This window comes from Equus asinus, chromosome 10, assembly GCF_041296235.1.
Source record: "Equus asinus isolate D_3611 breed Donkey chromosome 10, EquAss-T2T_v2, whole genome shotgun sequence".
In the NCBI taxonomy this organism is placed as follows: domain Eukaryota; kingdom Metazoa; phylum Chordata; class Mammalia; order Perissodactyla; family Equidae; genus Equus; species Equus asinus.
Genome location: NC_091799.1, coordinates 33,864,527 through 33,879,578, shown reverse-complemented (window position 1 = coordinate 33,879,578; position 15,052 = coordinate 33,864,527). Strand labels below are relative to the sequence as shown.

The 15,052-nt window shown below is 42.2% G+C and overlaps 1 protein-coding gene and 1 long non-coding RNA gene across 8 annotated transcripts in view; one reads left to right on the top strand and one right to left on the bottom strand.

The window, feature by feature from the left end:
• TXNDC8 (thioredoxin domain containing 8) overlaps positions 1 to 9,730 on the bottom strand; it is a 48,671-nt gene extending 38,941 nt beyond the window's left edge. For 3 of the 7 annotated variants that reach the window (XM_044779067.2, XM_070519024.1, XM_070519025.1), the window contains exons 1-3: positions 9,161 to 9,730; positions 4,068 to 4,127; positions 1,336 to 1,401 (exon numbers count right to left, since the gene is read on the bottom strand). In XM_044779067.2, the coding sequence (XP_044635002.2) occupies positions 1,336 to 1,401; positions 4,068 to 4,127; positions 9,161 to 9,730 (696 nt within the window). Of the gene's footprint in view, positions 1 to 63; positions 827 to 1,335; positions 1,402 to 2,877; positions 3,041 to 4,067; positions 4,128 to 8,547; positions 8,652 to 9,160 lie in introns of those variants that run through there. The other 4 variants (XR_011506293.1, XM_070519026.1, XM_070519027.1 and 1 more) reach the window with 4 other exon arrangements.
• On the top strand, positions 8,594 to 11,953 carry LOC106826911 (uncharacterized). Its single transcript, XR_001397006.3, has 2 exons — positions 8,594 to 8,751; positions 9,190 to 11,953. It is a non-coding gene; the product is annotated as an uncharacterized lncRNA (long non-coding RNA).
• Positions 11,954 to 15,052: the final 3,099 nt, after the last annotated feature.

The window sequence follows — 15,052 nt, the reverse complement described above, 5'->3', positions numbered from 1 at the left end:
CATATGTTAAGTAGCTTCAATTTTTGAGTAAAAACTCAAGAGGGGGAATACTGTTTTTTTTTTGAAAAATTATTTAAATCTATTGCACCAATTATATTACAGCAGATACATGCAAACAAATAGAAACTGAAAATAAAATTCTACAGCTAGCATATCAAATGCTTTCATACTTTATATTGTAGGCATAATCTTTACAAAGATCAAGCTTGAATTTTTTAGCTTTACATATATTCTTTGTAACACTTTTTAATTGTATACTATTTCATAGAGTAGATTATCATAAATCACTACTAAAAAAAGCATTTCGATTGCTCCCATATTTTATTAGAAATAAGGCTACAATTACTATACACTTAGCTGTTTACTTTTCATTGAGGTACTTCTGTAGCAAAAGTTTCCAAGAATGGAATATAGTTATGCCCCACCTAATGACGTTTTGGTTGACAATGGACCAAATATATGATGATGGTCCCATAAGATTAGTACCATATAGCCTAGTTGTGTAGTAGGCAAGGATAAAATCATCTAACAATGCATTTCTCAGAACTTATCCCCATCATTCAGCAACACATGACTAATTGTGTGAAAAGGAATGAATAGCTTGTTCGTCTTAATTTTGTTGCAATACCACCTTTCCTAAGGTGTGTACAATTGTCAATGCTCCTCTATGTAATTACTAGTTTCATCACACACCAAGGTTTTCAGACATTTTATTGCATTCACATCTTTAAGATAACAACTACCATAACGTACTGAACACTTAATGCATGTCAGGATGAGTCTAAAGACTTTAGTCACCTTACTTCATTTATTTCTCACGACAGTCCTGTAGGGGGAAAAACTTGTTATGACCCATATGTTTACAGATAGGGAAACTAAGATACAAAGAGGTTGGTAAGTAAACTGCTAGGAAGTGGCAGAATTGGTATTTGAACCCCAGCAATTTGTCTCTAGAACCTGTGTGGTCAACGATTAGGCCATAGTGCCTTGTGATAGTGTTTGATTAACATTTCTCCAAGTGTTGCTAACAACTTGTATATATTTGCGTAAGATTTTAATCCTGTCCTTTGTTGGGATAGTTCTGCCTCAGATAGGATAGTGGAATACTTCGTAGTGATTTGGACACATCAGATGGCCTGAATGGGGAGATTTATTATAATTCATGCATTTTCTTTTCACCCCTTGCCAATATGTAAAGTCCAGAAACTGAGAATTATATTGCTAAGATTAAAAATACACACAGTTGTTCCATCCCTCCAGGATATCCCAGGCCCTTTTTAAAACTCTGATGGTTTTATAATCTATTTCAATCTGCCAGTTACCATGGAAACATACCTTCTGGGCTTGCTTGAACATCTGAAATGTGGGTATTGCTTTGATGTGATAAGTTTGGGCTAACTCCTGGGAAAGAAAAAAAAGGGCATGAAGTTACAATTTTGGTACCCTCTCTCTGCACCCAGCATGGCAATTGGTGACTTTTCAGGAGGGATGTCTGAAAGCCCAGGGACAGTCGATATTTCACAGATTCTCCTGCCAAGAAGTTTTCTAACATATCCTCAAAGCTTACAGGAATGAGAAAAAAGAAAATGACTCTTCCCAGCACTCTTGAGCTTTTCCATCTCAGAGCTCTAGGAGAGGGGAGAGATGGAGGCCAAAACAGAATGGACTGAAGGACTGAGTGAGCTCTATTTGAAAGAGCTTGTGAAGGATTGCAGAAGGGCCCCAGCGGAACTCAATATGGAGAAAGCATATTGCAAAAAATAAGAAAGAGTAAAGGTCTCTTTATAATGCACACTCGAGACACGGGGTGATGTAATGGTCCTGCATTTTAAGTAAGGCTTACACGGTTCTTTCTTTCTTTTTTGGTGAGGAAGATTGGCCCTGAGCTAACATCTGTTACCAATCCTCCTCTTTTTGCTGAGGAAGACTGGCCCTGAGCTAACATCTGTGCCCATCTTCCTCTATTTTGTATGTGGGACACTGCCACAGAATGGCTTGATGTGCAGTGTGTAGGTCTGCACCTGGGATCCAAACCCATGAAGCCCAGGCCACTGAAGCAGAGTGTGCGAACTTAACCACTATGCTACGGGGCCAGCCCCGCATTTCTTTCTTTTAAAGCTCTACTCATCTATACTGCCAATCTTTGTGAAAGATTTGGAGCCAACAAACAAGAAAAGACATCAGAATTTCAATTTTTTCAATCCATTACAACCTGCTTTCAAGTGCCACTTTTTGTTTACCTTGTTTAGAAGTCACAAGAAAATTAGTCACCCACAGGATCAACAGAATTGGACTTTTCTCTCTAATATACCTATCATTTCATGGTGCAAAATCTCTCCCCTGCCACCTACAGCATACACGTACATTAAATCATAATTTTCATGACCACAGCAATGACAACAACTAATAACTTATTATTAAAGAAAATTGTGCATTTGTTTCACCTTGGAAGACAAAGAGCTATAATCAAAAAGGCAAACGGGAAAACATGTTGGCGAGGATGTGGAGAAATGAGAAGCCTTGCACATTGCTGATGGGAGTGTAAAACAATTCAGCAGTTCCTCAAAAACTTAACCATAGAGTTTCCATATGCCCTGACAATTCTACTCCTACCTATCTACCCAAGAGAAATGAAAACACACACATAAATGTTTATGCCAGCATTATTCATCATAGCCCAAAGGTGCAAACAACCCAAATGTCCATCAGTGGATGAAAGGATTAATAAAATGTGGTATATCCATACAATGGAATATTATTCTGCAGTAAAAAGGCACAACATATTGATACGTGCTATGAGATGGATGAACCTTGAAAACTTATGCTAAATGAAAGAAGTCAGTCACAAAAGACCACATATTCTATGATTCCATCTACCTGCAATGTTCAGAAGAAGCAACTCTGTAGACAGAATGTAGATCTGTGGTTGCCTAGGGTTGGGGTCGGGGGATGGACGGGACTAGGTATAAAACTCCAGAAGTGTTTCTTTTTGAAGTGATGAAAATGTTATAAAATTGACTGTAGTGATGGTTGCACAGCTCTGTGAATATCAAAAAAGACAGAGAGATAATGATCCTAGCTCTATATCCTGAATGCATAGGATATAATTCAGCTTAAAGGGCAATTAAACACTGTCACAGTTTAATGAAGCTTGAAGGAAATGAAGAAATGGAACTTGGATTATATTCTGGGCACTATGTCATCTATTTTGTGTACTTTATCTCATTTTATACTCTTTTAAGTGCTATTACCCTGTTTTACAAATGAAGAAACTGAAGGTTATAGAGGTTAACTGATCATAGGTCACATAACTATTAAAGGGCAGGATGGGGAGAATAACAGATTTTTTGTCACTGTATTCTAAAGCTCAAACTCAATCTAACATATGCATATGCCACTTCCTATTGTTACTTTTCCTCATCATAAATGAAAAAATGTCATGAAAGAATAATTTGGTAGACACACTGTGTGTATTACTAGGACACCTTTTGAGTGAGGAAATGAAGCTGATTACTTTTGGGTGGGTGAGGTGAAGAAGGAAGCTTCTAGGAACTGAGAGAAGGATTTCTTGGAATTCCTTATGATGTTTAAAATACTCCATAAAAAAGCAGAAGATATAGCAAGAGGAAAGCAAGGTACATTAAATGTCTGTAATGCACTGAGTTCGGTTTCAGAAATTGATTAATAACCTATTACAGGGATGAAAATCATTTTTGACCTTGAACCCAATGCCAACCAACTTGGTACTGTCTGCCTACAGCAACTCTGCTGAGCAGGATTCTGGGACAGAGTCCAGAGCAAGTGGTGAAGACCATTAAGAGTGATCAGTGAAGTCTGCCATCATATGGGAGGGGAGGGAGGCAGCAGGAGAGCCACATATTTGCTGTTTTTTTTTTTAAAGCAATACAAAACATATAAGAACATTACAGGGTGTTTACTACAGTTTATCAGAAAAAATTGAGAAGTTCTACTTAACTCTAAATTGATTATATAATTAGTGAAACAGTGCTCTCAATGACATTACATTTAGATTTTACGTATCTACATGGAGGATTTAAGATTCTTACCCGAGACTCGTCCACATCCACCTTAGCAAACATTACATTTTGGTATTGCAGTGACATTGCCTTCAAAATAAAAGAATCAAAATTCCTCATTAGTTTAGTGTTAATATTAAATCACACGCTAGAAGTGTCTTTTGGCAAAATCAAGAAATGAACAGAAAGGTTGTTCAAGAGAGCTAAGCATCATTCTGTCATTTCACTACTGCCTAGAACTTGAAACACTCAAGTCAAACGTCAGACGATGTCAAGGTCAAGGGTAGAACAAGGGTCTAAAGAACCAAACCAAAGATTAGTTTCAAAATTGGAAAAGGACACAAGCAAAGAAATAATGAAATGTACGTGGTGGGTCTGGACTTATCCTGGGGTAAGTAGCTTTTCCCTGGGGGCGAGTCCATCTTCAGAGGTCATCAAAGTACAAATCTCTGAACCAAATACCCAAACTCTGCCTTTACCTTCTCTTCTTGCCAGGCTTTTTGGGAGGTGGTGGTGCTGGTGCTGCTGGTGGTAGAAGGCTCTTATGGCTGAAGTGATATAAAAATATTTGAGCTGATCATTAGCCTATTGCTTTCCACCCTTATTGCCACACCTCTTTACTATGTATTGAAACTAGAGTTTCCAGGGTCCTTTGCCAGCTGTCCTCCAGTTAGGTTCTGCCAATGGAAAGCATTTGCAGGAAAATGGAAGGTGGGAAGAGGTAAGAAGCAAAACTCTCTTCTGCTTCTGTTTTGTTCTGGATGCATCTTTGGCAGCGGTGGTGACAACGGTGTTGGTAGTGCGTCTGGAAGTAGTGGATGCAGCAGCAGCAGCAGCCTGTAAATGTCAGCTCCTGGGTTTTTTTCAGACAGCTGTGTTCATACTTTAAGGACATAATAGCATATTGATTGTTTGTTTTAACATCATGTCTCAAGTATTTCCAGTGACCTATTTCAAATGAGACCTCTTTCTGATGGTGATGTGAGGTGTCCAGAGCTCGGCCAAGTGGAGACAATAAAGATGGAGCTGTCACTGGGGGCTGCTTCCATGGAGAAACAGGAAGAAGCACGGCCTGGGGTGATGAGCGGGTATGTGCAAAGTTCTGTTGTGGAGATTCTCTCCCCTTGTCTGTCCACGGATTGTGATTGAAGTGGGAGCTCTTTCTTCAGAGGTTCATCAAGCTGATGAAATTGGGAAGAAACCCTTGGACAATAGACATACAGACCTTTGGAGTTTTGGAGTACTTTTCAGATCAAAAAGATGCTGATTTTGATCGGCAGCATCTCCATGCGTGGCAGGAAAATAATGTCACCCAAGAACTTGGGGGCAATGGACTTGCACTTTTCAAGTCTGAAGATAAAGGGATGTTCCCCAGTGGGAGTCATGGGAATGGGTTTGACCTATGTGGACATCTAATTCTCAGGGTCAGGTTCTATTTATGAAGTTTCCAGAGCCTCCCAAGTCTCTCAGGAAATGGACAAGGATATGGCAGTTGTCATTTTTGTATCAAGTAGGTAGTAGCCAGAAGACATGGTACAGATACGGGTTCATCGCTAGGTTGGAGTTCCCTTGTGGACATTGCCTTCCCTGACTATCCCACTCCATCCATCGAAGACCTGCCCCATCTCCCTCCTCCAAACAACAGCTCTTCCTTCCACTCTGTTCTTCCTCATACAGAATCTGTTACCATTTGGTCACTTCTTCTGTTGATCCTAACTCTAAAATGTCTCTTGAATTTGCTCTTGCCTTTTTTCTCCAAAAACCACTGCCCTAGTTTTGGTAAACCTATCATTGAGACTGTTGTTCACCTTGGTTTACCTGTCTTCAGTCTTTCCAACCCATTCCTATACAACATTGCCAAAAATATTTTCTAAAACCCACATTTGATCATGGCAAAACCCTTCTTAAAATTCTTCTGACTCTCTACAGCAACTCATTAAGTTATAACACAAAGTTCTTCCTTTTTTTTCTTTTCAAAGATTGGCACCTGAGCTAACAACTGTGCCAATCTATTTTTTTTCTGCTTTATCTCCCCAAATCCCCCCCTGGTACATAGTTGTATATCTTACTTGTAGGTCCTTCCAGTCGTGGCATATGGGACGCCCCCTCAATGTGGCCTGACGAGCGGTGCCATGTCCGCGCCCAGGATCCGAACCCTGGGCCGCCGCAGCAGAGCACGCGAACTTAACCACTCAGGCACGGGGCCAGCCCCCACAAAGTTCTTCTTGATCTGGCCTCAACTTCCTTTTCGAAGCTCATCTGTTGTGACTTCCATTGTATACACCATAAGTTAGCCTCACAGACTACTTGCCTTCCAATGATAACACCTTGCAGTTTCTCAACAAATTTATAACTTCTCCTTTTCCAGAAATGCTTCCCAAGGTTCTATGCCTGGTGACCCTCTTAGATCATGGTCAGTAAATTACACCCCGTAGACATATCCAGCTCTCTATGTAGTCTTGTCTTTTTTTTTTTTTTTTTCAGATTTTGTTTTTCCTTTTTCTCCCGAAAGCCCCCTGGTACACAGTTGTAGATCTTTAGTTGTGGGTACCCCCGGCTGTGGCATGTGGGACACCACCCTAGCATGGCTTGATGAGCGGTTCCACATCTGAGCCCAGGATCCAAACAGGTGAAATCTATGTAGTCTTATAAATAAAGTTTTATTGGAACACAACCCATTCATTTGTGTATTGCTATAGGCTGCTTTTGCATTACAACATCAAAGCTGAGTAGTTCTGATGGAGACCACATGGCCCACAAACTTGACAGTATTGACTATCTGGTCCTTTACAGAAAAGTCTGCTGACTCCTTAGTTTAGTCATCAAGATCCAGATCACATGGGACTGTGGAATTTACTCAAGACTTAAAGTTTTACTTTTTTGTTTGTTTGTTTTGAGGAAGATTAGCCCTGAGCTAAGTGCTGCCAATCCTCCTCTTTTTGCTGAGGAAGACTGGCCCTGAGCTAACATCCACGCCCATCTTCCTCTACTTCATATGTGGGATGCCTGCCACAGCATGGCTTACCAAGTGGTGCCATGTCCGTACCCAGGATCCGAACCGGCAAACCCCGGGCCTCTGAAGTGGAACGTGTGCACTTAACCGCTGTGCCACCAGGCCGGTCCCACAAGACTTAAAGTTTTAAATCACTTCTTAAAATTCACATTTTCTTATGAGTCACTTTTTTTCCTTCAGCAAAGACTCTGTAACCAGGAAACTTTTAGTTTTTGTGTGTCTGAAAATGTCTTAAATTCTTCCCCCTCCCTTGAAAAATGGCTTAGTTAGTTAACTTCCATTCCACTTTCCTGTAGAACATGGAAAGGAAAAAACGTAAAGATTCCTTGGATTCCCTAGTGAGACAGGAACCAACCTAATGAGACAGGGCCATCTGTAAGGCCCCTGGCCTAAGAAGATAAGGCCCCTAATCAATGGGCAAGCTAGGAGAATCAGACAGAAGCCACCAAGATGCACCTTCCGCAGCCTCTGGACTTTCCTGAGCTTATGCATGTGCCCTAGCACCCAGGAGTACACTGAAGGTGACCCTATTAGCATAGTAAAAATCACACTCAGGGGTGGAGAGCTAGCATGCTAACGATACAGATGTTGCATGTGGTAGCATGCTACGTGACCGCACAGGTGCAAGCACAACCCCACCTCTATGTGCCGTGACAATGCCCTCCTCCCCAGCCTTTGCCTAATAAAAGCGCCACAGTGCTGTTCCCTAACAAGCAAGTCCCCTGCCCGTTTCCTTTCTGGACCACCTCCCTTGTGCCTCTCCTGTGCACAAGATAACAAACTCTTACTTTTCTACTCCTGTTTGTTGTCTCTCTTGATTTGTATCCTGGGGGACAATAAGAACCCAGTGAACTCGTAACACTAGCAGCTAGAGTTCTGGATGCAAATTAGCTTTACCAGTGAGATGTGCAGAAGTGAAAGAAATGCTACTTTCTTTCTGTCTTTGGAGGTTTCTGCTGGAAAGTAAGATTGTGTATACCGGGATGTAGTTCTGCTGGACGTTGCAGCAGAAGCAGTAGCCAGACTCAGAGATCCAGTGTCCAGGTGTCAGCTTCCTGGATGTCCAGAGGCAGCTGTAGTATCAGTACCTTCCTGATTCTGGTTCTGACTCCCTGACCTGCTCTGCTGATTAATTTTTCTCCAGTGGTGGACTCCCATCTGCCCCTACTTGTGATTAAGGCAAAGTTAGGATCTCTATATGCAGGTCTGTTCTGAGCGTCCTTCACAGTGTTCCAGTCCAGAGCCCATTCATGTAGCCTTCCAGTGATTTTATAAGCATTTAATTCCTTGTATTAAAATCCTTTTCTAATTTTGTTTCTGTTTCCTGCTTTGATCTCTGAACGATAAAGTGACCTAGAGTAAGTAAAGCCTTTTCTTTAACCCCCTTATGGAGTATGAGTTTTAAAAAAATTACAGACGATACATTCTCTTGCAAAAGTTCAAACATTACAAGAAAAATAAAACAGAAACATGAACTTCTCCAATTCACAAGCCTACCTCAATTTTCACTCACTGTCACAGAAAAAACCTGTGTGATATACATGCTTCCGGGAAGTGACGTCAGCACCATGGAGGAGGGAGTTGTTGCCTTTGTCCGTCTCCTGTAGGTTACAACCAGTTGGGACATCCATTGATCAACAAAGGACTGCCTGCACAGCGCATCAGAGCACCTGAGAGATCCGCGCATCTATACATCTGCAGGTGGGTGGACTGGGCCGCGGAGGCGAGCAGCCCCTTCCTCCTCCCCCTCCCAGGCTGCGGCGATCCAGGGCCCGGATCCTCACATCCGCAGCAGCACGCGGGGAACAGAGGCTGCAGGGACAAAACCGGCACTCTTGGCTTGGCCCCTGTCCCCCACCTCCCCACCGCAGCAGTGGAGTGTGGCGCACACGTCCTGAAGTCTCAGGACAAAGAGCGGAGCCGGTCACCCAGCCCCCACCTTCTCTCCCTCCCCCTCCCCCTCCCTGTCGGTGGCGCCTGTCTTTACGGCAGTGAGAACAGTTTCCAAACGCGGATTTTCCCGGCTGGGGAGGGGCGCGCTGAGCTGAGGTTGCGAAGCAAATCTGCGCACACCAGGGACCAGAGGCTGCACAGCAGCAAGGACACTCACTCTCGGCTTGGCCCCTGTTCTTCCCCCAGCCTCCAGCGGTGGCGGGTGGCGCCTGCGACCTGAGGCCTCTGGAACCACAGCAGAACCCGTGACCCAGCCCCCAGTGGCGGCGCTCCCTACCGGCTCTACTAGCAGCCGGGGCTGCATACAAGACCCTGGACCCTGGGCAGCAACAGCCACACCCGTGAACACAGCGCCTCCAGCAGCAGTGCTGGCAGCGTCCTCAGACAACCCGGCAGCAGCAGCGCAGGTGGGGCGCGGGGCAGCAGCACCCGAGCCCGTGGAGAACCTGCAGAGAGCCAGTGTAGGAACACAGACCCAGGCGACCCTGGGTGACCCCGACGGTGACCCTTGAGACGGCAGCACCATCGCAAGCAGCAAGGCACCAGCAACCTCAGAGGCACAAGCAGCACAAGGAGGGTACTGACGACCCTCTGGCAGAGGCTGTGGAGGGTGGAAAGTGCAGCCTCTCAGATACAACCAGAAGCAGCTCAGAACCAAGTAGCCAAAGCCATATCCAAATAAGAAAGGCTTCACTACCACAGATGGGCCCGCTGAGGAACAAGTCATCAAGAACCATGAAGAACTACCGTAAGAGGGCAGCACGGAAAGAAAATGACAGCTCTCCAGAAACCAAACTTGAAGTCACGGAATATTGTGATCTAACTAGCAGAGAACTCAATATGATTATCATGAAGAAACTCGACGAAATCCAAGAAGGCTTTGAAAGACACCTCACTGAGCTCAAACAGGGCTGTGTCGCCAAACTGATTGACGCTATAAAAGAACACCATGCAGTAGTTCGGGAGATGAAGAACACACTTGATGAGATAAAAAATAGTGTAGGAAGCATTGGGAATAGAGCTGACCGTATGGAAGAGAGAGCCCAAAGTGAGCTGGAAGATAGAAATCAACATCCTTCTGTTCCCCTTTGTCTATGTATAATATAGTGTATATGTTTATATATATACACACATACATATATATTTACATTGCATAAATGGGACCATACTGTATAAGTTTTTCCATATTGTGCTCTTTTCCTTAATGCTCTGTTGTCTTGGAGACAATTTCATTATTACATATGGGTCTACTTGATTCTTTTTAACATCTGAATAGTATTTCGGTGTGGATGAACCAAAATTTATTGAAAAACTATGTTTGCATTAGTCTGAATTCCAACAGAAGTTAGATGGCACATTCAAGTAAGGATAAGTGGGGGAGGTTTATCTCCAAAAGGCTAATTATAACTAACTATAACGGTAAGGATGGGTGTAGGAAGGGCAGGACATAACAGCAGCAGAGCTGTCATCACCCTTAGGTCCCAAAGGTATGAAGAGAGGGAGAGGTTGCCAAGCCTCAGATTTCGTTGTACTTTATGAAAATGCCTCTTGTTGGCTGTTGGAATTTCATCAGCTTTGACTTTGTGACATGTGAGCATATTAATACTCCTGAAGCTGAACACTGGGGATTCTCTTTCTTAAAGTTTTGAGTGTCAGAATAGAGGGGCCTGTCAGATATTAAAATGTTCCCTTTGGATATTCCAAGGGTTTTAGGCATAGAATGAATGTTGAGATGTCACGTAGCCAATTTCTCTATTTGGATATATTTCTTTTTACTTAAATGTCAAAGGTTGTGATTGTGGTTAGAATTAATTCAGGTGGATTCAAGAGTGCCAGTCAGAAAAGATTAGACGTTAGAAATCTTGCTGAAAATAAACCAGAGTATTTTCAGTTGTGTAGAGGAATCAGAACTTCTTTATATTTGAAGGAACAGATTTCACAAAATTGACCGTAAATGCGAAACTTCTGCATGATAAGGAGAAACAAAAATAAAACGCCCTGAGGTTCTCTTTGCAGCATGTTAAGTAAAAAATAAATGGTGAAAACTTTTAAATGGGGCAATAGGAAATTAACTAGATGAAAAATTGTATAGACATTAAAATTATAATCTGCAGACTATAAAAACAGTTTGCATGTGGATAAAAGATCTGAATGTAAATAATTACAACTAAGTAGAATATTTTACTAAAATATTGTACAAAGTGGGTTACAGATGTATGATTTGTTCTGATAACAGGGTTGAATGATTGGGGGCAGTTTATTTTTTTGTATTATAGTTTAAAACAAGTATGTGTATCTGTAATCTATTCCAGTAGCTGAAAGTTCTGAACTCTGGAACTTTAGTAAAATGTCATTATTATGAATGATCCATTCATTTGTACAATTGTACTCTTTTGCACATTTGATGTTCCTTGCAGAATTATCCATAGATAAGCAGTATTAATCTTCTGGTATGTGTACTAATTATCTAATTAGATCTCAGTATATTATCTTCAGGTTGATCAGCATGCTTCAAAAAAAACTATTGATTCCATAATGGCTCTTAAGTGCCAGCCTTTTAAGATTTCCTGCAAAAACTATTTAAGGACTTAAATTCCTTCTAAAACTGTGAAATAGATACTGGTGATACTTACATGAAACAGAGGACAAATCCTTTTGCAAGCACCACACCATTTTGCTGAAAATTCTACCACCGCAAGTTTGCATCCAGCAGCTTTCAAAAATGTTTTGAATTCATCCTGAGGCCAGAACACCAAGGAAGAAATGTACACAATTGCTGAATCTCAAGAAGTCTTGCAGAGAATAAAATGACAGTTTAGTTCTTAAAAAGGTTAACCAGGTACCCCAGCCTATTGTTCTCCAGGTGACTCAACCTTTCTTAAATGTCCTGAGGTCATATATGTTTATCTTTGTAAGTACACATAAATGATAATAAATACACAAAAAAATATATGAGTCAGTTTACTAAATGGATTGGTAATAGTGGTTGGTAATGGTTGGTTGCCTTTGGGGAGAAACTGAGAGTGATCAGTGAGAGATGAGGGGTGGTGTGTAAGGGTGAATGATTGTTCCAGGTGGACGTCTCTCTGTCTCTGTCTGTCTGTCTATCTATCTATCTATCTATCTATCTATCTCTTTTTTTTGTGAGGAAGATTCACTCTGAGCTAACATCTGTTGCCAGTCCTCCTCTTTTTTTGCTTGAGGAAGATTCACCCTGAGCTAACATCTGTGCTCATCTTCCTCTACTTTGTATGTAGGATGCCTCCACAGCATGGCTTATGAGTGGAGTGGGTCTGCGCCAGACATCCGAACTGGCGAATCCTGGGCCACCAAAGTGGAGCGTGCAGAACTTCAACCACTCGGCCATGGGGCTGGCCTCTTACGTTTTTTTACAAGGACCTAAACATGCCTTACTACTGAAATTTAAAAAGGAGAAGAACTAATCTAAACCTTGAATCATTTCTTGTTTTTGTTTTATTTTGGGGGAGTGACTATTACTAAAGCTATAGTCAAAACCATACATTTAAAGATTTGACATGCCTCTTGCTGAATGTCTTAGTGAATTTTCTAACTATTTGTATCCTCTAAGTAAAGTAAGGCTTCCCTTTCTGGAACCTCAGATCACTATGTCTCTGCTTGCCTGTTTTGTGAACAGTGACTGTCCTATGCTAGTTGTTTTATGCATGGGTTATCTCCCCACCAAGTCCCTGCAGAACTCACTCCTGATTCCCTCCTGCACCTCCATGGTCCCTTAACAGGCACATGGTAAGTGCTCATGGAATATTTAGTTGATGAGTGAATGATACGCTAATATATAGTGTTCTGATCAAGATTTATTTTTCCTGGTGGCACAGTGGTTAAGTTCGCATGTTCCACTTTGGTGGCCCGGGGTTCGTGGTTTGTATCCCGGGTGTGGACATGGCACCGCTTGGCAAGCCATGCTGTGGCAGGCGTCCCACATATAAAAGTAGAGGAAGATGGGCCTGTATGTTAGCTCAGGGCCAGTCTTCCTTAGCAAAGAGGGGAGGATTGGCAGCAGATGTTAGCCCAGGGCTAATCTTCCTAAAAAAAAAAAAAGATTTATTTTTCCTTCATTTTACTCTGTGTCTGGTGTTCCCTCCCTTAATCTTTACAACCACCTTATGGAGTGGGCGTTACTAGTATTATCCTCATTTTACAGATGAAAAAACTACAGTTTATTAACTTTCTCATGGTCAACCATGAGAAACCATTTCCTTAACCACTTCACAAAATCATCTCCTGAGTTCTTTGTAGTAATGGGGCTCACTCTCCCTCTTAATGGCCCTAGTTGCATCATGTGCTCATCCCTGGACCAATCATGAAGATGGGGGGGGGGGCCTCACTAATTGGATTAAGTCAAGCAGAGCCTATCACTGGGATTAGGGATGGGGTTAATTCCATACAAATGGCATACTGCTCTATAATAGGGGAATCTTGACAATTATGTTGCCATTTGATTTGTTTCAAGCAGGTAGAACTGATCATTTAAAGAAGGTACACTCTCTTCCTTTACCAATATTCCTCTAGGATAGAAGGTAATTGACTTGTCAGAGAGCCATGTCAAGCTGCCATTTCTCACTTGCTTCTGAAGTTAGAAGGTAGTTGCCATCCTCACAAGCCCCCAACACCCTCCACTTCTCAGTAGTTGTTAGGGTGTAAACCTGCCCAGTTGGACCCATGAATTTGACATGGCTAAGTTCTAAGTTCTCTGAAGGGAGTACCCCCATAGTATACACATTGATTCAACATGAATCTATTGAGGCCTACTCTATGCCAGGTCCCGGACACACCGTTAGAATACAGCTGCAGACAAAAAGCCAGATAAACATTCCCTTCCTTCATGGAGCTTACAGTTAGAGGGGGAAGCTGATGTTACGATAATAAGCAAAATAAGTAGTATGTTAGTTATCATTGCTAATAAAGAAGAAAGGAGAAAAATAAAATAGGAAGGAAGGATGGGAGCTGGATTACAGTTGTAGTCCGGGTGGACAAGGTCCACCTCGGTGTGAAGGTGACACTTGAATAAAACATGAAGGAGAAGACAGGCCCTCAGGAGAGGTCTCTGAGGAGTAGATGGAGGGGGCTTCTCAGGGGACGAGTGAGACCCTGGGCTATTCTGAGATTCCCAGAAAATTTTAAAAAGTACCCAAAGTATTAGCAAATGTGTGCTACTTTAAAACATTTTCTTATATCAAAGTTATGTTGCAATGCCGCCTTTCAATCTGGTCAGTCTCATTTTTGTGAGCTTATGTATAGCTGCCTTTGGGGAAAATATTAGAAGTCTAAATCTGCGGGAGTTGGTGGATGGAAGGCCCTATGCCCTCCCCCTTTGCTCCAGCTCCTGGCCTGCCTGTAATGAGGCCAGGCATCAGAATGTCTGGATTCTAATGCCCACTCCACCCCTAAATGATATAGGACCTTAGCTTCTCTTTTAGAGGCAGTTTTCTTCTTTATGATTATCCCTGCCCTAGGATGCTATATATGTATTTAGATTTGTTATGGCAATAGCATTGAGCAATGGATAGAAAGTGGCTTTATGCAATACCCCCTTAGGAATTATTGATACTGCTGGCTGTCATTTCTCCTACCCCATTTCATAGGCATGTCTGGCGTTTCTGTTGTCTTTCCTAGAAGAAAACTATGTGGACTCTTTTATTTCCGTAGAATTTTCCAGGTACAACTGAGGTGGGAGTGGGATCAGGTACAGGTGGGACATGTTAGGAGCAGGCCTGGATCCAGCTGGAGTCAGAGCAAGGAATGAGAATCAGGGAAGAACAAGACCCTTTTTGATCAATTTGTCTCTTGGCTACCCCTCTAGATAGTGTCTTCCCATAAGAAACAACATGATGAGCAAGAAGTCAAAAATCTCCCCTTGCTATAGAGCAGCGAAGGAGTACTCGATGAAGGACATAATTCTTAAAGTTTATCAAAGATGGTCGCTTTTGAAATATTCAATGAAGCTGAATAAATACTTGCCATATCTTTAATAATATGCACCATGGTTTACACCTGGGAAGCGCTGATGAAG